Consider the following 21,828-nt stretch of genomic DNA (forward strand, 5'->3'; position numbering starts at 1 on the left):
GTAACCATTTGCAAAATACAACCTTTTATCTCCAATATAATTCAATTTAATAAAATAAATAGGAAAGAACTATCACAAAAAACTATACCTTCTAAGCCTCTTTGGACAGGTGTTCCTGTGATACACCAACGATTGACGGCACTTAGTCGCAGACACATTTCTGCAGCCTGCAAGGAAGATAAACAAAGGCAGAAAAAGGAACTGAGTATGACAAATCTTCATTTCCAAAACGGGAGATACTGTAGCTGAGTTCAGACACAAAATGCTGGAGTAACTCAGCGGGACAGGCAACATCTCTGGATTGAAGAAATGGGTGACAGTTCACGTCGAGACCCTTCTTCAGACTCTGAATGTCACCCGTTCCTTCTATCCAGAGATGCTGCCCATCCTACTGAGTTACTCCAGCATTTTGTGTCTATCTTCAGTGTCAACCAGCATCTGCAGTTCCTTCCTACACTGTATCAGGGTTCGTTCATTTCAAAAACTTCACACTAAAAAAATTCCTTACATTCAAGAAAAAGGGACTTTAGAATATAAGAAATGTAATCAGGGATAGATCAAACTGTCCTTCGACAAAATCACGACAGATCCAATCACATAAAGATCTACTTTGATCTTCGTAACTATTCCCACATTCTTAAAACTAGTAATACAGAAGGTGTACAAAACACCAATATCTTCTTCAGGAATGCAATGGCAAACAGTGACATTATATATTTTGTAGAAGGGTCTCGACACAAAATGGTGCCTATCCCTTCGCTCCATAGATGCTGCCTCACCCGCTGAGTTCCTTCAGCATTTCTGTCTACAATATATTTTGGATGTAATTCTTGCCAATAGATAGTTTGCATTCTGTAGCCTTACCTTTGCTGTGGCACATTCAACCATTTGAGCCTCGTCTAGACAGATCCTCCACCACTCCACTGCAACCAGCGGACTTGGAATGGCCATGTAGCGCTTCTCCTTGCGTAATCGACGTCCATCGTCACTGTTACTATGAGGTATGTCAACGTAATTCAGCTCTGTTCGAAGTACATCATATGTCGTGATGACTATCTCATACCCTGCTAGTGCATGAGGTTGTATAAAACCGTGTTTCTTCACACCTTGGTACACCTGTGGAGGACGAATGATGGAAAATGGATTTGTTAATGAAGATACAAGGAACTGCAGATGATGGATCTTGAGCAAGGCACAAAATGCTGGAAGAACTCAGCAGCTGCAACATTAGTGCAGGGAATGGACAAGCAACATTTCCTATTCCTTTCGTCAGTTTAAGCCATAGGTTTTGGATGCCCATTTTCTTTCACCTACACCAATCTGGCAATTGGTTCTGATCTGAAGAAAGGTCCCGAGCTGAAACATCACCTATCCATTTAATCCAGAGATGCTACCTGACCTGCTGAGTTACTCCAGCATTTTGTGTTTATCTTTGGAAATTGGTTCCACAGCAAGCACATTCATTCTCTCTAGTCATTTAGGTGTGGTAACAGATCCACAACAGAAGGGGCTGGTGCTGGGAATGTGCAAAAAAGAACAAAGAAGTGATAAATGTTTATGCAAACTATGTTTTAGAAATTTGCACAATCTTGAGTTCCATCTTTCTGTAGTTTTCCTTACCAGTATGGAAATGGAAGATGATCTCACATGTCTGTTGATTTCATCCACCCATTGGTGGCAGATGGAACTAGGGGAGATAATGAGGGTTGCAGATGTGGACACAGGTGTCATAGTGACCAGGCAGTGAGGGCAGTAGAATGGCCTGATCTTTAAGTCATCTTCCTTGTAATTAACACAAGTGGCATGCTGCCACAAATCGCACTTCAAGCACTGCACGCGTGCTTTATCATCAGTCAGTCCGCTTTCACCACATATGCACTCAAAATGACACTTTGACTTGCTGTAGGGAGAAGTCATTTTAGCCGAATGCATTGTGCTCCTGTCTTCTTGAAAATCTCCCTTGGGGACATTTGGGAGACTGTTATCATTCACAGGCAACGTTAGCGAGGTAAGGCAACTTTTTCTTATTTCACCAATCTCTTTATTTTCTACAATCTCTTGTCCAGGTGACAGAAATTCTAACCCTCTGCGGTGAATTTCCTCCTGTTTTGGATCGGATTCCTGTGATAGTTCTGGTGGTTGTACTGCATTCTTACATGGCTCAGTTTCGTTACAATTATTATTTTCATTTTCCAAGAGGCACTCAAGTGAATCATTTTCTGGTGGTTTGCCAGTGTCTGCAGTATTCAAAATGGGATCTGCTTCTTCTGTTTTTATCTCCTGGCCGATATTTAGGACAATAGACATGGTGTTTTTCCCAAGGCTGACCTTGTAAGCAAAAATAATATGGTATTGTTAAAATAGTGCACAATCAACATGTTTCATATATAGAAGTTAGAACATCTTGCTGAAACCGTGTTTTTTCACAATTAAACTTCTTGCAAAAGAAATCCTCATCACGTTTATCTATTCTATTCCCATTCCTCTCTTCTATTCCTCAACATATTTATCCAATATAATCCTCAGTCTTTATATTGTTTCTGCATCAACCACTGATTATGGAAATGAATACTATAGCCTTATAACATCCTGTTTAAAGATATTTTTTAAATCCCTTACTGTAATTCTGTGATTTTATGCCCCCTCATCCTGAGACAAAAGCTTGAAGCCATAACAGTTATTAAATACATATGTAATAAAAGGCTACTATCATTAATGCTGGATACTCTTAAAAACCCACCTAGTTCACTCATACTCTTCACATAGGAAAATCAGTCACCTTCGCCAGTTTGACCTATATGTGACTTCAGACTTGATCATGCACTTGACTCTTAACTGGTCCTCAGTTCAAGGACGATTATAGATGGATAGTAAAGGGCAGCATTACCAACATAATAAATATATATTTAAAATACCTGCACCACGTGGACCTTTCCCTATGGCCTCAGTCTCACTTTATCTTTGCATTGCATACTGGCAATGTGACATCAAATATCTCAATTATCCTATGTATTAAACTGTCATTTAAATCCTTTGAACTTCCAATACTCCATTAGTCACTACAGATGTTAAGTCATAGGGTGTCCCAGCGTCAGTGTCAGTGTCCCACCTACCCTAATCCCACTTGCCTGCGATTAGTCCATAACCCTCCAAACCTGTCCTATCCATGTACCTATCCAACTGTTTTTTAAACAATGGGATAGTCCCTGCCTCAACTACCTCTTCTGGCAGCTTGTTCCATACACCCACCACTCTCTGTGTGAAAAAGTTACCCCTCTGATTCCTATTAAATCTTTTCCCCTTCACCTTGAATCTATGTCCTCTGGTCCTCGATTCCCGTACTCAGGGTAAAAGACTGTGCATCTACCCAATCTATTCCTCTCATTGTATACTTCTATAAGATCTCCCCTCATCCTCCTACACGCCATGGAATAGAGACCCAGCCTATTCAACCTCTCCCCATAACTCACACCCTCTAGTCCTGGGAACATCCTCCTAAATCTTTTCTGGAACTCTTTCAAGCTTGACAATATTTTTCCTGTAACATGGTGCCCAGAACTGAACACAATATTCTAAATGCAGTCTCACCAACGTCTTATACAACTCAACATGACCTCCCAACTTCTATACTCAATACTCTGACTGATGAAGGCTAAAGTGACAAAAGCCTTTTTGACCCTTATCTACCTGCGACTCGACCTTTATGGAACCATGCACTTGTACTCCTAGATCCCTCGGCTCTACAACACTACCCAGAGGCCTACCATTTACTGTGTAGGTCATGCCCTTGTTGGACGTCCCAAAATGCAACACCTCAAACATCTCTGTAATAAATTCCATCAACCATTCCTCTGCCCACCTGGCCAATCGATCCAGCTCCTGCTGCAATAGTTCACAACCATCTTCACTGTCTTCAAAACCACTAACTTTTGTATCATCAGCAAACTTGCTAATCTTGCCCTGTATGTTCTCATCTAAATCATTGATGTAGATGACAAACAATAATGGGCCCAGCACCGAATCCTATGGCACATCACTAGTCACAGGCATTCAGTCTGAGAAGCAACCTTCCACCTTCACCCTCTGCTTCCTTCTATGGAGCCAATTTGCTACCCATTCAGCCATCTCTCCTTGGATCCCATGAGATCTAACCTTCCAGAGCAGCCTACCATGCAGCAGCTTGTTGAACGCCTTACTAACGTCCACGTATACAACATCTACAGCTCTGCCTTTATCAACCTTTTTGCTCATATCTTCAAAAAATCAATCAGATTTGTGAGACACGACATCCCACGTGCAAAACCATACTGACTGGCCCTGATCAACCCTTGTCCATCCAAATGCCTGTATATCCTATCCCTCAGAATACTCTCCAACTTACCAACTACAGATGTTAAGCTCACCGGCCTATAGTTCCCAGCATTTTCCCTGCAGTCTTTCTTGAAAAGAGGCACAAAATTTGCCACCCTCCAATCCTCTGGCACTTCTCCTGTATTTAACAACGACTCATAAATTTCAACCAGGGCTCCCGCAATTTCCTCTCTAGTTTCCCGCAATGTCCTCGGATATACTCCATTCTGTAATGAAAACACCAACATCGTCATTCTGACAAAGGAGATGCTGTTTTTGTTTTAAGTGAACTGACCTCTACCTTGTTGGGGCTGGTTTCTCTGGCACCACCAAATGCCAACTGGACCATGAGTTATCTGCGCTTCCCTTTGAGCAAACTATTATTTCTCTTTGAGGATCATACCACACACTACTGATATTCATTTAATGTAAAATTCCATACTGCTTCTTTTGATTTCGAAATGCAAAGAAAATTTTAATATCAACCTGAGGGCGCGCTCTTCTACTTTACTGACATTTGAAAGCTCACACAGAATAACTAGCGCAATCTTGAAGGAAAATTACTATTCCCGAGTTCCATGGTAAAAAGATCAACTGTAATAAATGAACAGTAACTTCCCTTACAAGTGAATACTTTGATAGAAGAAATTACTGTGGAAGTAAACAGGACTTGAAAAAATTATAATTTCAGCAAGACAGAACAGTTAATACCTGCTTTTCCATTCCCTTTCTTTTTATTTGTTCCTTGTAATTCTTTCCAATAATAAAGGAACCAGCTAAGCCATGACCTTTGACCTGTTTGATCAATTGCTCTGCAATAAGTTTGGCTAAGGTTTTCTTGATGAGATGACGATTCCGCTGAATGTCATACTTGTAGGTAGCGGTGATGTATTTATAAATTGCACTGACTGAGGTTGACTTCCGTACATTCACTTCCTTTATAGCAGTAATTAGCATCACACGAAGACCTGTATATAAAATAAAACAATTGTGATCAATTATACAACCATTAATTCAGCTTTCGAGGCAATCTTTCAATTGTTCCCAGTTTTATCTTCATTGGTTTCTTATCCCTCCATGACCTCATCCTTCCTCTCATCTCAACCACTTGAAATTTCTGTCCAAATGCCCCCTATAATCTCACCACTTTCTTCATCAAGACACCCTTAATGTCATCTCTGATAAAGCTTTTAGACATTAGCCCCTACATTTCCATATCCGTCTTACTGCCAAATATTTGTTTGACATTAATTCTGTGAGGCACCAAACTTTGTAACGTTAACACAAGTTGTTGTTTGATTTCAATGGTTCTTTCCAACACAACTTGGAAAAAGCCATAATTTCAGAGTGTTTAGGTAACTGCCACAGAACCACTGGTCAGAATGTTAGGCTGAAAGAGGTAGAAGCTGACATAGGAAACCAAGTGTACACAAAAAAGCTGGAGAAACTCAGCGGGTGCAGCAGCATCTATGGAGTGAAGGAAATAGGCAACGTTTCGGGCCGAAACCCTTCTTCACCCGTCTGAAGAAGGGTTTCGGCCCGAAACGTTGCCTATTTCCTTCGCTCCATAGATGCTGCTGCACATGCTGAGTTTCTCCAGCTTTTTTGTGTACCTTCGATTCTCCAGCATCTGCAGTTCCTTCTTAAATATAGGAAACCAAGTGTTAGGCGCTCCCCCCCTGGTGAATGCTATGTACTTACCTTTCTCTCTTTCTCTCCCAAGTACAGGCCTCGTGGCTGTGAGTCTGGAATCAAGGGGTTAAAGGCTCCTGTACCCAATTGGCCAAGCTGCATCAGGTGACGGGTGACTCATCTGAAGCTTAAATACCAGTTTCCCAGGATTCTCTCTCTTCTTCGTCGACCCTGACTTGTGAGCAGTCTGCTGGTGTGAGCTGCAGAAGGCTTGGCCACATGGCATAGAACTTTGTGTACTTTCACCATTCCTTGTTAACAAATATTGAATTGGGACGGATAAGGGCTGACCTTAGTGTTTTTGTGTATTTTGTTTCAGGGTTATATCTCTTTAGGCAGGTTTTAGAGTCTCTGGTTCGACGGTCCATTACGTGGCTGGCTGGAGCACTGTTTAATTGTTTGTTAGTCCATCCATATACCTGACTGGGTTGTTTAAATCATATTTAGGTTTTGCGTTCCATTGAAATTAAAAGATTTTTGAACTTGAACCTGGTTTTTTGACTTGTGTTACGCGGCTCTGAAGTACCTGCATTCTGGAGTCATAACACCAAGAAACATCAGGAGTTTAGAATCCTGAAACTATGTCTAAGTCCATAGAGAGATGGGATTCAGATGTTTTGAGATCCTATAAAGTTTTGAAAAAATGGAGGTTAAGATCATTAAAGGAGAAAGGTCTGCCAGGCGTTAGATAGTGTTTGTAGAAGGAAACTGATTAGGTCTCTGTTCCCTCTACTCACACACATCAGCCTGGCAAAACTTGTCCTCATCCTCAAAAGCATCTCCTTTGAATTTCTTCAAGTTCAACAGATTGCCACGGGGACTTGCATGTTATTTTTGTAAGCCAGCATCTGCATTTCCTTGTGTCTACAATCATGGATGTAAAGTCAATTAAGAGCAGATGAAATTAGTTGATACCAGGATACAATCTTCACAAACCTCTGCATCAAGTCCTGGGATGGTGAATCTGTGGAATTCTTTGCCACAGAAGGCTGTGAAGACTAAGTCAATGGATATTTTTAATGCAGAGATAGATAGATTCTTGATTAGTACAGGTTTCAGGGATTGTGGGGAGAATGCAGGAGAATGGGATTCGGAGGAAGAGATTGATCAGCCATGATTGAATGGCGGAGTAGATTTAATGGGTCGAATGGCCTAATTCTGCTCCTATCACTTATGAACTACAAAAATCACAAGTATTTTCTCTTGTGCTAGGTATAACTTTACCTAGTTCTGCCTTTTCTCCTTGATATTGACTGGCCAATCTAACCCCAGTTCTTTTATATCCTACCATACACTGCCTTGACATTAAGGGCAACCACTTTCACTGTTTTGTTCTTATTTAGAGAAAGAATCCAATCAGGTTAGGTCCCAATTGTGAATGAAGAGGGCTTCAGGTCAGTTTCAATGGTTGGAGGAAATCTCAGATAGAGGCAAGGCATTCCACAAAATCTTCATTATACCTGAATGCCAGTTATGTTAAAGATAGCCAATAGTCTAGCCCCAAAACAGAGGAAATATTTGCTAGTAAGAAGCAGAAGAAGTGGTTTTGCCAAAGGAGGTAGTTGAGGCAGGTACTATATCAGCTTTTAAAAGACCTTTGGACAGATACCTGGATAGGAAACGTTTGGAGGGATATGGACCAAGCACGGACGAATGAGACTGGCCTAGATGGGGCATCTTAGTGGGCATGTACGAGTTGTGCCAAAGGGCCTATTTCTATGCTAAAAGGATTCCACGACTCTTTAGGCATGGTAAACTCCACCAGTACTGTTTCAAATGTTCTGTCCATTACAATAAACTGGCAACAGATAATGCATATTGTGCCTCTCATGTCTGATTTAGTCAATGAGTAGGCATCCCACCACAGGCTTTCATTATCAATCTGCTACATGATATCAAAGGTTGTACTTACTGGGATAGGTCACCTTTTCCTTGGATTTGATTTGATTTTTCTTCGCACTTGTTCTGCAAGAGGCGGTTGGCACTGAAGGTGGGATGTAGTAGTTTGTCGATTTTCCCTAGTAATATAGGAACACGATCAGTGAAGCATCGACTGCAATAATTTATTTCCAATCTTAATCATCTGTCATCTTTTTATAGCTATCCATATTGTATTGTTTTACATACATTTTGTTATATTTCTTTCATTTCATTGAATATTCACAACATGACCCATAATTAAACTAATGGGATATGTAATGAATCCTGTCATTAACGAATGCCATAGTTTGAAACATGTTATTAATATTATTGCAAGCATAAAAAATGCTTTAAAAATATGTAGGGGAATTTGGATGTCAGGTCATTCGGAACATGGTGAATCTGCTGATACTCCTGAATGTGGTGAGCACAGCCACTAATCTACCAGCATGACAACATGACTGCCAGATTGCTATAATATGAATTGGCAAATACCAAGCAGCTGACACATCAGGCAAATTGCTCATTTACCTTTTGTGCAAGATGTGCTGAGGAAATTCCATATCTGAGAAATCATAACTGAAATCTGACGCAAAGGGACCCTTCATTCCATTATCCAAATTATCAATTTAGGATGCACTAGAATTCAGACATTGTTCGAGATTATTAAACTTTTTCAGATCCCAATGTTTTTTATAGAACTTTACAAATCATGTTTGCCTTTGAGCACAACTATAGTAAATAGGTTAATGTCTGGTAGTACTCCCAACACTGATCAAACCTGGAAATGTGTTTATTGCAATTGGGGGGAGACTAATCTTTAATGACTGCAGGCTCCAGGATTATCAAACCTAACAATGCTAGGAAGATTAAATGATGGACTGTACCTCTGGGAATGATAGTGTGGCCTGCTTGACATCTTTACACCTATGTGTCAATATTAGTGCCAGCATCTCCACTGTTTTGCCCAGACCCATCTCGTCTGCCAGGATTCCACCAGGCCATTCAGTACTTGATAGAGGGCAGTCACGGATGATGCTAAAAATATTTTAGAGTAAAAAAGTAGCATGTGAGAAATACAGCATTTCTTTGATCATAAAGTTAATAATAGTCCAAGGTCAGTGGCGGACTGGCCAGGGTGTCAGCTTTGCCCGATGGCAAGTGGGCCCCTGATGAAGTGGGTCCCCTATATCAAGTGGGCCCCTGATGAAGTGGGTCCCCTATATCAAGTGGGCCCCTGATGAAGTGGGCCCCCTTTGTCTCCTGGCAACCAATATTTTTAGACCCAGTCCGCCACTGTCCAAGGTTGTTCACTATAGTCAGAAGAACTATATCATGTAATAAAGAAGGTATTGTCCTATGTCTGTTATCTGGATCAGTTTCTTATATATCTAACCTATGTTCTATTTTGAATAAACACACATAGTCAGAGATCAAGTGGAAATTATCTGAGATTTATTTGGCTTGGAAACTGCCTTTGGATAAAACTGCCTCTTCTGTTTTAGGTTACAATAATAATAATTAGACTCTGACTTGGATGGAACATCACGGTTGATTCACCTTAGCTGGACTATCTGAGATTAATTGGGATCCAAAAGGACAAGATTCCCAACAAAAGGAAATTCAGTAAGATGAGCAACATCTATATACAGGTGCACAACCTTTTATCCGACGATCCAAATAACGAAAACCTCCGAATAGCGACATTTTTTCGGTCCTTGAAGAAAGGTCCTTGAAAACGTTCACCGAGGGCGGCCCGCAGAGGTGACAGCGGAACCTCCGGTCGGTCCTCGAAGAAAGGGGAACTAAATCCCCATTCATAAAAGAGAAGATGAGGGTATATTGCGCGGGAGGGTTAATAATTGACAATATGTTGCTACCTGAGTTAAAAAGTTCCCACGGTAGACTCACGATACACAGTGTATCGTGAGTCTTGCGTGGAACTTTTTAACAGCGTGCAGGCAGCAGTAGATTGTCGCTCCCTTCAGTTTCACCCCACCTACACCCCTCTGCTTCCCGGCCATGTGTGTAACCCCTTCCCTCCCCTCTCCAGCTCCCCGCTCATTGCACCGGCGCGGGGGCTTTGTACTGTCTTCACGTCGCGATGCTAGCAGGTCAGTGCCAGTCACCGGAGACGTCAGGACCAACGGAACACCGACCCCCAGGCCCACTGCAAGCACGGAGATCCCAGATCAGCAACTCCAGCCCAGCCCCGTTCCAACTCCAGAAGAACACGCTCCCCGTATGGGCAGAAGCTGATGGTGTGCAAGAATAACGTCTTGTTCTTGGGTTGGCGCAGCTCGGGCTGTGGGCGAATTGCCACTTGTCACCATAGCGGCCCATCGGGGAGCGGATTCCTCTGGAGTTGGAGGGGGAGGGGGGTATTGTGCTGTTTGATCGCCCCCTACTATTCCAGGGACAGGGAGACAGGACGTTCACCGAGGGCGGCCCACAGAGGTGACAGCGGAACCTCCGGTCGGTCCTGGAAGAAAGGGGAACTAAATCCCCATCCATAAAAGAGAAGGTGAGGGTATATTGCGCGGGAGGGTTAATAATTGACAATATGCTGCTACCTGCCCGCTAAGTTAAAAAGTTCCCACGGTAGACACGATACACAGTGTAGGCAGCAGCAGATTGTCGCTCCCTTCAGTTTCACCCCACCTACACCCTCTGCTCCCCGGCCATGTGTGTGACCCCTTCCCTCCCCTCTCCAGCTCCCCGCTCATTGCACCGGCGTGGGGGCTTTGTACTGTCTTCACGTCGCGATGGCAGCAGGTCAGTGCAGTCACCGGAGACGTCAGGACCAATTGGACGTCGACCACCAGGCCCACCGCAAGCACGGAGAACCCAGAGACCCACAGCCAACAGCAGCCCAGCCCAGCCCCGCTCCAACTACAGAGGAACATGGGTTGCGGATGATGGGGCGCAGCTCGGGGCGTCATAGGGGCCCATCGGGGAGCGGGTTCCTGTTGGTCCTGACGTCTCCGGCCACCTGCTATCCTCCGGGAACTGTACCGCCCTTGCAGGAGAGTGGGGTTGTTTGCAGTTGCAGAGGGAGGGGGCAAGGGTGGTACAGTTCGCAGTCTCAGGTCCAGTCCAGGGGGGTGGCCGGAGACGTCAGGACCAACGGGACAGCGACCCCCAGGCTCACTGCAAGCACAGAGATCCCAGAGACCCACAGCCAGCAGCAACTCCAGCCCAGCCCCGCTTCAACTCCAGAGGAACACGTAGGGGCAGAAGCGGATGGTGTGCAAGGTGTTCTTGGGGTGGCGCAGCTCGGGCTGTGGGCAAACTGCCACTTGTCGCCGTAGCGGCCCATCGGAGAGCGGATTCCTCTGGAGTTGGAGGCGGAGGGGGGTATTGTGCTGTTTGATCGCCCCCTGCTATCCCAGGGACAGGGAGACACAGCGGCTTTTTAGACTGATGGGCAATCACTTCCAAAGTTCTGCCCACACAGTCAGTACACCTCTCCTACACTGCATTTCATACAAACATTTATTCTGCAAGAAAAAACGACATTGAAGACTCAAACTCGCGACCGAGTAACTGCCTGGATCAAGGCGCAAACTCGCGACCTTGCGGATATGAGCCGAACACTCTACCACTGAGCCAGCCATTAAAGTCTACACTAAAAAAAATCCATTCCCAAGACCGACAAATTCTGAATTACGAAAAGTGTCTGGTCCCAAGGCTTTCGGATAAAAGGTTGTGCACCTGTATTTGTTTTCTTCTTGATTATTTTTTACTTGATTAGAACAGATGTCAAAAAACAAACTGAAAATATATAAAATTGAAATTAAAAAAGCAGCAATGGCAACAATTGAGAGAAGTCACCTGATGCACAGATGGATGAGAGCACAAGCTGTAAATAAAAACTAAGAAAATGATGGTGTTTAAGAGAGTGAGAGAGAAAGTGAAAGCGAGAAAAAAAAAAAATTAAACCTTTGAAATCCTCAGGATGTCCAAAGTGATTTAACGTCAAGTGAAGCACTTATTAGAAACATCAGATTCATCACTGTTAATAAAGAGATTGCATGGCAGGTAATTAATATGCAGCAAAGAAACACAAAGACCAACGGGACAACTAGCGGAAGACTGTTTCACTGACGTTGAAAAATGACCCAAAAAATTGTGAAATACCTGTTATTTTTCTGAAATAGCAACATGGTCTGTTTTTTTAAGTAAACACTTATAATGACACTGAATATTTGGCCCACTTGTGTCCAAGTTGGCTTTGTCTTATTGCCCTATAGCCCTGTACCATTTTCTGTGTCAAATATGCCCATCAACTCCCGTAATTTTTTTTGCTGATAGGAAAATTTAGAGGAAGCCCATGTTTCCATAAAGACTATAACCCTCTCTCCTGTGTCAACATATCACCTACCATGCTTTGTCCTGCCTTTTCTCTCTCCCAGTTTTCTCCCCCCCCTCCCATAATCAGTCTGAAGAAGGATTTTGACCTGAAACATCACCTATCTGCTGAGTTACTCCAGCACTTTGTTTCTTTTTTGGTAAACCAGCATCTACTGGATTCTACAAAAGAACATGCAAACTCTACACATACAGAATCTAACGTCAGGCTCAAACCTGGGCCACAGACCTGTGAGGCAATTGTCCTAAATGCTTTGCCACTTGCCTCTGAGAGCTCAGAAAGTGGCTTAATATAAGGTTTCATCTGAGAGTTGGCTCCACTCTGACAGTGCAGACCTGGGTAGACAGGTCTGTTCGTGTGGCCCTGAATGCTCGCACCGCTGCCTACAACTCGGGCCTGGCATCAGGAACCATGGACGTCTACAAGGCAGAGTCCTACCGACTGCGAAGGGCGGTGAAGGACGCAAAGAGAAGGCACAGAGACAAGATGGAGTTACAGATGGAGCAGCAGGACACCAGAAGCCTGTGGCAGGGGTTACGGATTGTAACCAACTACCGGAGCACCCCTTCCTCACCCGCATGTGCCGGCACCTCCCTAGCTGACGACCTGAACTCCTTTTACGCTCGTTTCGAGAGGGGCAGCACCACTCCAGGTCTGCCGACTATCGACAATACCGCCAGCGGGCTGGCTACCGAAGCTGAAGGGAGGAATGTGCACACATTCTCGCTGTCCGAGCACGACGTGAGGAGGGCACTGACACGGGTGAACACGAGAAAAGCTGCAGGCCCCGATGGCATCTCGGGGCGAGTACTCAAGTCCTGTGCTACGCAGCTAGCTCCAGTGCTCACTACATTATTCAACCTCTCCCTGGACAAGTCCGTGGTCCCTGCCTGCTTCAAAAAATCCATCATTGTACCGGTACCAAAAAATGCCTCCCCAGCCTGTCTGAATGACTACCGTCCGGTGGCCCTTACCTCGGTAGTCATGAAATGCTTTGAGAGGCTGGTGAAGAATCACATCTGCGCCTTCCTCCCTCGGAACATGGACCCGTTGCAGTTCGCATACCGTCCGAACAGGTCCACGGACGATGCGGTCTCCCAGGTCTTGCACACCGCTCTCTCCCATCTGGACAGCCAGAAGGGGGGCTACGTGAGGATGCTGTTCATAGACTACAGTTCAGCCTTCAACACGATAGTCCCCACCAGACTGGCCGGGAAGCTAATGGAATTGGGGCTCAACACCTCCCTGTGTGCCTGGGTCCTGGACTTTCTCACCGCCAGGCCCCAGGTAGTCAAGATGGGAGGGAATACATCGGAGTCCCTCACCCTGAGCACAGGATCGCCCCAGGGTTGCGTCCTCAGCCCCCTATTGTACTCCCTGTACACACATGACTGTGTGGCTAGGTTCAGCTCCAATTCAATAATTAAGTTTGCTGATGACACTGTGGTGGTGGGCCTGATCTCAGACAACGATGAGAAGGCCTACCGGGATGAGGTGGCTGATCTAGCACTCTGGTGCCAGGATAACAGCCTCCTCTTGAACATCAAAAAAACGAAGGAGCTGATCATGGACTTTAGGAGGGCACATCATCCGAGGACGTACACTCCATTGAGGATAAATGGGGATCCTGTGGATAGGGTGAACTGTTTTAAATATCTGGGAGTCCACATCTCTGAAGATATGACATGGGCATCACACGCCTCAGCACTCGTGAGTAAGGCAAGGCAGCGCCTTTACCACCTCAGGCAATTGAGGAAATTCAGAGTGTCTCCGAGGATCCTCCAGTGCTTCTACGCAGCGGTGGTGGAAAGCATCTTGTCCGGGAACATTACCATCTGGTTTGTGAATTGCTCTGCCAAGGACAAGAAGGCTCTGCAGAGAGTAGTGCGTTCAGCTGAACGCACTATGGGAACTTCACTCACCCCCCCTGCAGGAACTATACAACAGGAGGTGCAACTCCAGAGCAAATAAAATCATGGGAGACCCCTTCCACCCCTGCAACGGACTGTTCCAGCTGCTACGGTCAGGCAAACGCCTCCGTTGCCATGTGGTGAGAACGGAGAGGTTGAGAAGGAGTTTCTTCCCAGAGGCAATTCGGACTGTAAACGCCTATCTCACCAGGGACTAACTCTACTGAACGTTTTTCCTTCCATTATTTATTATGTAAAAGAATATGTGTGTTATGATTGTGTTTATAATTTGTTTGGTTGTTTTGTTGGTTGTCTTTTGCACAAAAGTCCGCGAGCATTTGCCACTTTCATTTCACTGCACATCTCGCATGTGTATGTGACAAATAAACTTGACTTGACTTGACTTTCAGAACTGCAGTGCAGATTAAACCTCTGGGTTCTGGATAAGAGAATATAACAGAAATACTGGCAGAGTGCAATAAAGTGCAACGTTGTCACTGAAGGCATTAAGAAGTAGGACGCAGTGAAACCCCACCTGAACCCTAATCTTAATATGAAATACTATCTGTAATAGATTTATTACAGTAACAAAGCCCACAAAATAACTCTGACCATCTCAATTACCAACACATCAAAGCAATGACATTTAGTTTCAAACCATATCCAAAGGACCAAAAATATACCCACCAGCCGGTGTAGGGGTTGTAATATAATTTGTTCCCATCTTTAGTGGTGAATTCCTTCCATAACAAGTGCAGGGCAATTTCTGCATGGAAACAATTGCATGTTTTTAATCCACATCATAGAGCTGAATGGCAAAATACAAATACATTAGAACCCATGGGTTCCACTAATACACCCAGAAATTCACGTTCAACCTTTCCATATTAAGGTTGCAATACTACACACAGTTACTCAGGCAGGTGAATGTGCATCTTCTGCTCACTCGTTTACTGGAGTTGTATGTACTTTAAGTGCATTACAGAAAGGCAATAAGGTCAGTCAACAGAAGCTGACCAACCTTAACACAATTGAGTTCCTATTTGAGTGACAGACATTGAGGGCTTATTGAGCCCAGACGACAACTTGAGATCACCCATAGCTCTTTTACACGTTGGAATAAGTTCCTATATACCAGTGGTGCATACTTTGGTAGTATCAAAGACATATGGATAAGGTGTATTGCCTTGACTCTGCCTTTGACTTTCTAGTACTCCAGTGAAGCGCAATGCAAGCCTCAGGAAACTTCTGGGAAATAGTTGTTACGTCCACCTGGACTGTCCTTCCTATTTCTGGTACTTTAACAAATTTACCACAGACATCACAAATTGGCAGTTTCTCTATGGCCCTTAAACTTCACTGGTTGATGATCATCATAGCTCCGTTTGTCTTATGTCAAAATCACTTCATCCCTGACATTACCTTCTGCTTTCCACTTAAGCAGTTTCCATGTGTGCACATGCACTCCCTTACCCTCCTTAACTTTATTGCTTTACAATTACCATTCAAATGTCTCAGACAAAATACAATCAAATTGAAACAGGCTGACACTCAGTGAAGCTGATGCTGAGAGAGGCTGAACAAGTTGGGGGGCTGCATTCTATGGAGTTCAGAAGAATGAGGAGGCATTAAAAAGCAGATGTTATCACAAGTCTGAAAGTGTTGGACGAGGGACCACAGTTGCGAGATAAGGAACCAGTAATTGAAATCAGAGATGTGTACAAAGTTCTTTTCGCAAGGTTAGTGAATCTCTGAAATTTCCAATGACAGAGAGTTGTGGAGCTTGTTTTCTTGGAAATATTTAAATGGACTTAGATGAATTTTTGAAAGACTGGGAGTTATGGGCAACTGGCACAGAGGATGAGTTGTGGCCAACATAAATCACACTGATCATACTAAATTTAGGGCAGGCTTGAGGAATGTAACTATTCCTGCTCCTATTTTTGTTTGTTCTTATGTGTTCTGCACTATGGTGACAATAACAGCATAGTAGTGATGAAGAATTATGTTTTATAGAAGATGTTTCCAATTGAGAAGAAGATTAAAACTACAGACCTTGTATTGGACATTAATAAATTTAGTATTAACTCCTTTCCTCAATAATTCAAATTTGGAATTTTACCACATTGAGTTTCCAGGTCAATAAGGTGGATTGATCTAGTCTTCACCAGTGTTGTGCAGCATCCATTTCAAACTTACCATCAGAGGATGGATTAACAAAGTAATTTTCTTTCTGTAGCATCCAATTGACAGCCTGACACTGATATGGTCTGAGTGTTGGAACAAGCAGAGTGTGCTGAACCTTCTCATTACAGAGAACTTCCTGCTGATGCGCATGACGTACAAAGTCATATAGCTCTTCTACATTTTCCCTTTCTAGTTCTTTATTAGCTTCTTCAACGGAGTTAGATACATCTGCATTAAAAGATACAGAAAAAAGATTAATTTATGGTTAAGTATCATTAAGAAAATGTCTCACAAAAAGAGTTGAACACAGATTTAATGATTTATAAACCTACAGTGAATTTCAGATATTTTATTTTTAATGAATAAAGTTCTTCCTTTTCTTTATTCAATGCTTAGTCTTTGCAATGACTATCTTACTTAGTAAGCATACTTTTGGAATTTGGATAACGAACACTAAACAGTAACCTAAATTAAACATTTGCACATTGATGGAAACTAATACATTTGCTCACTGTTGCTCTTTTGAAGAAGGGCGGGACGAAAAAGAGCAACAAAGATCTGGAGAACAGATAAAGGATTTTACAAAAATAACTGGTTTTCCATGTAAGATGCATATAGAAGATCTTTTGACACTCCTCAAAGAAGTGTTCTGGAGCTAGGCTATAGATTCCGGACAATATTTTATCCACCAATAAACCACATTAAATTTGAAAAAAGCAAAATACAATGGATGACTGAAATGCGAAATAAAACAGAAAATGCTAGAAATTCTCAGCACAGACAGTATCTATAGCAGGGGTCGGAAACCTTGTTCTGCAGAGGGGCCAGGACGCATGACTGTGAGAGGATGGTGGGCCACATCTATCACGTGTACACATGGATCCCGCCCCCATGGCAGGCATCAAATCACGTGTTCAGTCTTAGTTTGATGAAGGGTCTCAACCCGAAACATTACCTATTCCTTCGCTCCATAGATGCTGCCTCACCCGCTGAGTTTCTTCATCATTTTTGTCTACCTACGTGTTCACAGCAGGTAGACAAAAATGCTGCAGAAACTCAGCGGGTGAGGCAGCCTCATGCAATCCTTGCATGTCTCACCCGCTGAGTTTCTCCAGCATTTTTGTCCACCTTCGATTTTTCCAGCATCTGCGGATCTTTCTTAAACGTGTTCACAGAAGGTGCGCGGCCATGCCGGCAGCTTTGCGCAGGATGCGATGCGCTCGGCCGCTGCTTGGGGCGCTGGGCCGCTGCTCGGGGCGCTGCCGCTCGGGGCACCTGGCCGCTGCTTGGGGCACTGCTGCACAGGGCGCCCGGCCGCTGCGGGCCGGATGATTTCAGGTTACAGGCCGCATTCGGCCCGGGGGCCGTAGGTTGCCGCCCCCTGATCTATAGAATGAATACAGAATTAATGTTTCTTATCCATAACTGCATTGGAACTGGAGAAAATTAGATTAAATATGTTCCAAATTAACGAGAAAGGTCCGTTGATGGGGAAAGAATAAACGACGATGTCAGTGATCAAGGTGAAAGGAAGGATCAAAAGATGCTATCGGACCTGCTGAGTATTTTCACAATTTTCTGCTTATTTCAGATTTCTAGTAGCAGCAAATGTTTACTTTATAATAGTTCTCAAGCTGCCTTAATTATATCTTCCTTTTACAATGAACATTGTACCTGGAGCAGCTAAGTCAAAAAAATATTCCATAAGTTTCTGAATCAACATATTTGTCTTTTTCATTCTGCTGCTTCCTTCACTCAGGTCCACTGGTTTTCCTAAACCAGACTCAAGAAGATATACACCCACCTACAATGCAAAACAAACAAGTCAAGCTTAAATAGACAACTAGGACATTTGGCAAAAGACAAACTCTAAACTCAGATCTTAAGGGGTTGGACAGGCTAGATGCAGGAAGATTGTTCCCGATGTTAGGGAAGTCCAGGACAAGGGGTCACAAGTTAAGGATAAGGGGGCAATCCTTTAATACCGAGATGAGAAGAACTTTTTTCACACAGAGAGTGGTGAATCTCTGGAACTCTCTGTCACAGAGGGTAGTTGAGGCCAGTTCATTGGCTATATTTAAGAGGGAGTTAGATGTGGCCCTTGTGGCTAAAGGGATCAGGGGGTATGGAGAGAAGGCAGGTACGGGATACTGAGTTGGATGATCAGCCATGATCATATTGAATGGCGGTGCAGGCTCGAAGGGCCGAATGGCCTACTCCTGCACCTAATTTCTATGTTTCTATCTTCACTGAATAGTCAGGGGATTACACTATCGGAAGATGTTAAGACCTTGCAACGGATGCAGACAAATTGACTAGAATGCTATAAAGGATAAGGACTCCACTTCATAAAGCAACTAAAACTTGCCCTACATTTTTTTGATTGTTTGATTGATTTTGATTTCCTTTGAGAAGAGATGAATATGCAAAGCTTTGATGGAGATGTTCAAATCAAGAGACTTAATTCATTCTGCATGAAACCTTATTTTTTCCAAGTGACGTTTTCCATTGCTAAACCCCATTTTTTTGGTTAAATTAAAACTACAATTTTACAAATAATCTATCCCCTTCAAGTTGATTCCAAGTCATTTGCCATTCCTCTATGGCACTACATCAATAGGGCAAAATATATTACAACCATTATGACAGTGCCAGGAAATGGAGGTGTTCAGCAAGTAGGTTTCTAGCACTTTAGCCAAATGGAGAAAATAAATAAACCCAATAGGTGGCAATATTACCCTCACGTTGACGACAAGCAAGGGCAATGAAAGCACAGCACTATAGACATAGCGAGGGACTAGCTCACTCAAGCTGCTAATGGAGGATTGTAAAGATGTCACTTCAGCACTGCCGGCCAGAAGATTTAACAAAATACAGAATACACAAGCAAATTAATAAAATACAGAATAATTTTGCAGTATGATAGGACATAATTTATTTTGTTATTATTCTGTAATTGGAGAGTAATCCTTTGCACAATATGATTACAGTGCAAGAAGAGCAGGAAGTAAACAACAGCAAAGGAGAAAAAAGAAACAGCGAGTCAGGAGGATTAATGGTTAAATCAAAGTTAACATTATATTGGAAAGATAAATACCTTCAAAGTTTGGCAATCTTCAATATTCGTTTGGAACAATCTGAGCACTTGCTTTCTTTGAAGCCACAATATATCCTCCAGTACTGTAAAAGGGAATGAGCTTCTCACAAAACCAATCACCTCTTCATGACAATCGCTCTCAGAGTCATAACTTTCCTTAGTGACTGAGATTTGCAACTGACTATCATTACTAATCTTTGACAAGCAAAGAGAGAGAGACAAAATATTATCTGGAAATACTTGGCCTACTGGAAGCTGGAGGATGAACTCATCTAACTGTGCTCGCCATTCTTTGTCCTGATGACATGGGGAGATGGCGATTCTGGGATGGGCAGAGTTGCTTGACAGGAAAGATCCTCCTTCATCCTCAATCTCAGTCACGCTGGAGACATTTGGTGATTTATTCAGTTTCAAACTGCTCACCAGGAGAGACCCTGCATCTCTATGTTCTGAGAAACCTGAGCCTGCAGCCAATGGATTGTTGCTGCTATCCGTTACAGCAGGTAGTTGAAGCTGCTTCAAGTCATCACACATGTTCCAACTCAGCCTTTTCTTTGCCTCCTCATCAACCCGCGTGGGGGGTGCACATTTTCTTCTGTTGCTCATTGTACTGTAAATGCAGGGCAAGTTTGCAGCTGTAACGAAGACCATAAACAAATTTCTCAGCGAAAATCTTGTATCGTTATTGCTTTCAATGCAGCAAAAGGAACAGATCATTCAGTCCCACAATCCATTCCACTGTTCAATTAGATCATGCTTGTTGCTATCTTGACTCCAACTTGGCTGCATTAGCCACACACCCCTTTCTTATCAAAAATCTAACTATTCCAAAATATTCATTAACAAAAATACAGATCATACAGATCATCTAAAAAATTCCTTGAATTGCCAAATATTATTTTTTTTAATTACAATGTAGAAACAAACCAGCTACCCCATTAGTCTGTGCTTGCTGTGTATCTTCCATGCCAATTATCTTCTACCCCTCTTTAACCGTCACACCCCTCTGGAGTTTAATCCATCAGCATAACTTTCTTCTTATACATGTTTTTATCCATCCTTTTCCTCAAAGTACTTTTACCACATATACTGCTCAGACACATTTGATATTTCTGTAAACTAAAATTAAAATCTTAATTCTTTATAATTGAAAATATGAACAAATCTTGAACTCCACCATGGACTGTCAATTTATGCTTTTGAAGGTAAGACCCAGACTCAACACATAATTCCAAATGCAGTGTAATTAGGGTGTGGTACAGCTGTAGCAAAGCAGTTTAGTTTAGTTTATTGTCGCGTGTACCAAGGTACAGTGAAAAGATTTCTGTTGCATGCTAGCCAGTCAGCGGAAAGACTGTACATGACTACATGTACAACATCATAGACACAAGTAGACAATGCAAGAAACTCTGAAAAGATCAGGCAACATCTGTGGAGAAAGAAACACTCAACATTTCATATCAATGACCCTTCACTTCATCTACCAGATCAGACTGACCTCTGAATTTAAATAAAACAGAATGATCATTTTTGATTCAAAATTAATGACTGAGAATCATGCCATAGCTATATTTCTCTTTTGTTTGTAACTTTATGCTCCAGTCTTCTACTTACTGCACCATTGCCAATGACAAACTTGGATTCACATCTCTCTGTTATACTAGATAGACAAAAGTGCTGGTGAAACTCAGCGGGTGCAGCAGCATCTATGGAGCAAAGGAAATAGGCAACGTTTCGGGCCAGTCTGAAGAAGGGTTTCAGCCCGAAACGTTGCCTATTTCATTCGCTCCATAGATGCTGCTGCACCCGCTGAGTTTCTCCAGCACTTTTGTCTACCTTCGATTTTCCAGCATCTGCTGTTCCTTCTTAAACTCTCTATTATACTATCTAGTTCTTCAATAATTCATTAAAACATACACGATCCTTAGTAGTCCTAACAAGGTGGACCCAAGAGAATGATAAATCCTATTGGAGAATCTTGAATTGTGGACGGGATCAATATTTAAAATCTTGGGTGTGTCCATTTAAAACATGGATAAGACTCATTTTTTTCTCGTAGATGGTTGCACGTTTTTGGAACTCACTTTTGCAAAGGTTGAAGAAAGCTAAGGTTTTCAGGATTTTCGAGGCAGAGATAAATAGTTAAATACTTGCTAAGCAGGCAAGTGTAGGATTATGGTGGGTAAATGGGATGTCGAGGTCATAATTAGATAAGCCATGATTGCATGGAATGGCATTGCAGACTTGAGGGGCCAAAAGATCTACCTCAGCCCCTAATTCATATGTTGACAGTGAATAAC

The 21,828-nt window shown here is 42.9% G+C and overlaps 2 protein-coding genes across 4 annotated transcripts in view; one reads left to right on the forward strand and one right to left on the reverse strand.

The window, feature by feature from the left end:
- nup43 (nucleoporin 43) overlaps positions 1-21,828 on the forward strand; it is a 162,159-nt gene that overhangs the window by 126,028 nt on the left and 14,303 nt on the right. The window lies entirely within an intron of this gene.
- The window catches only part of shprh (SNF2 histone linker PHD RING helicase), a 70,810-nt gene that overhangs the window by 46,349 nt on the left and 2,633 nt on the right, over positions 1-21,828 (reverse strand). For all 3 annotated transcript variants that reach the window (XM_055635080.1, XM_055635079.1, XM_055635081.1), the window contains exons 3-12: positions 19,529-20,163; positions 18,106-18,235; positions 16,444-16,659; positions 14,932-15,010; positions 8,850-9,000; positions 7,955-8,060; positions 5,062-5,318; positions 1,621-2,328; positions 865-1,116; positions 89-167 (exon numbers count right to left, since the gene is read on the reverse strand). In XM_055635080.1, coding sequence (XP_055491055.1) covers positions 89-167; positions 865-1,116; positions 1,621-2,328; positions 5,062-5,318; positions 7,955-8,060; positions 8,850-9,000; positions 14,932-15,010; positions 16,444-16,659; positions 18,106-18,235; positions 19,529-20,134 — 2,584 coding nt within the window. In that variant the 5' untranslated portion in view covers positions 20,135-20,163. The remainder of the gene's footprint in view (positions 1-88; positions 168-864; positions 1,117-1,620; positions 2,329-5,061; positions 5,319-7,954; positions 8,061-8,849; positions 9,001-14,931; positions 15,011-16,443; positions 16,660-18,105; positions 18,236-19,528; positions 20,164-21,828) is intronic.

Source organism: Leucoraja erinacea, chromosome 5 (genome assembly GCF_028641065.1).
Source record: "Leucoraja erinacea ecotype New England chromosome 5, Leri_hhj_1, whole genome shotgun sequence".
Lineage (NCBI taxonomy): Eukaryota > Metazoa > Chordata > Chondrichthyes > Rajiformes > Rajidae > Leucoraja > Leucoraja erinaceus.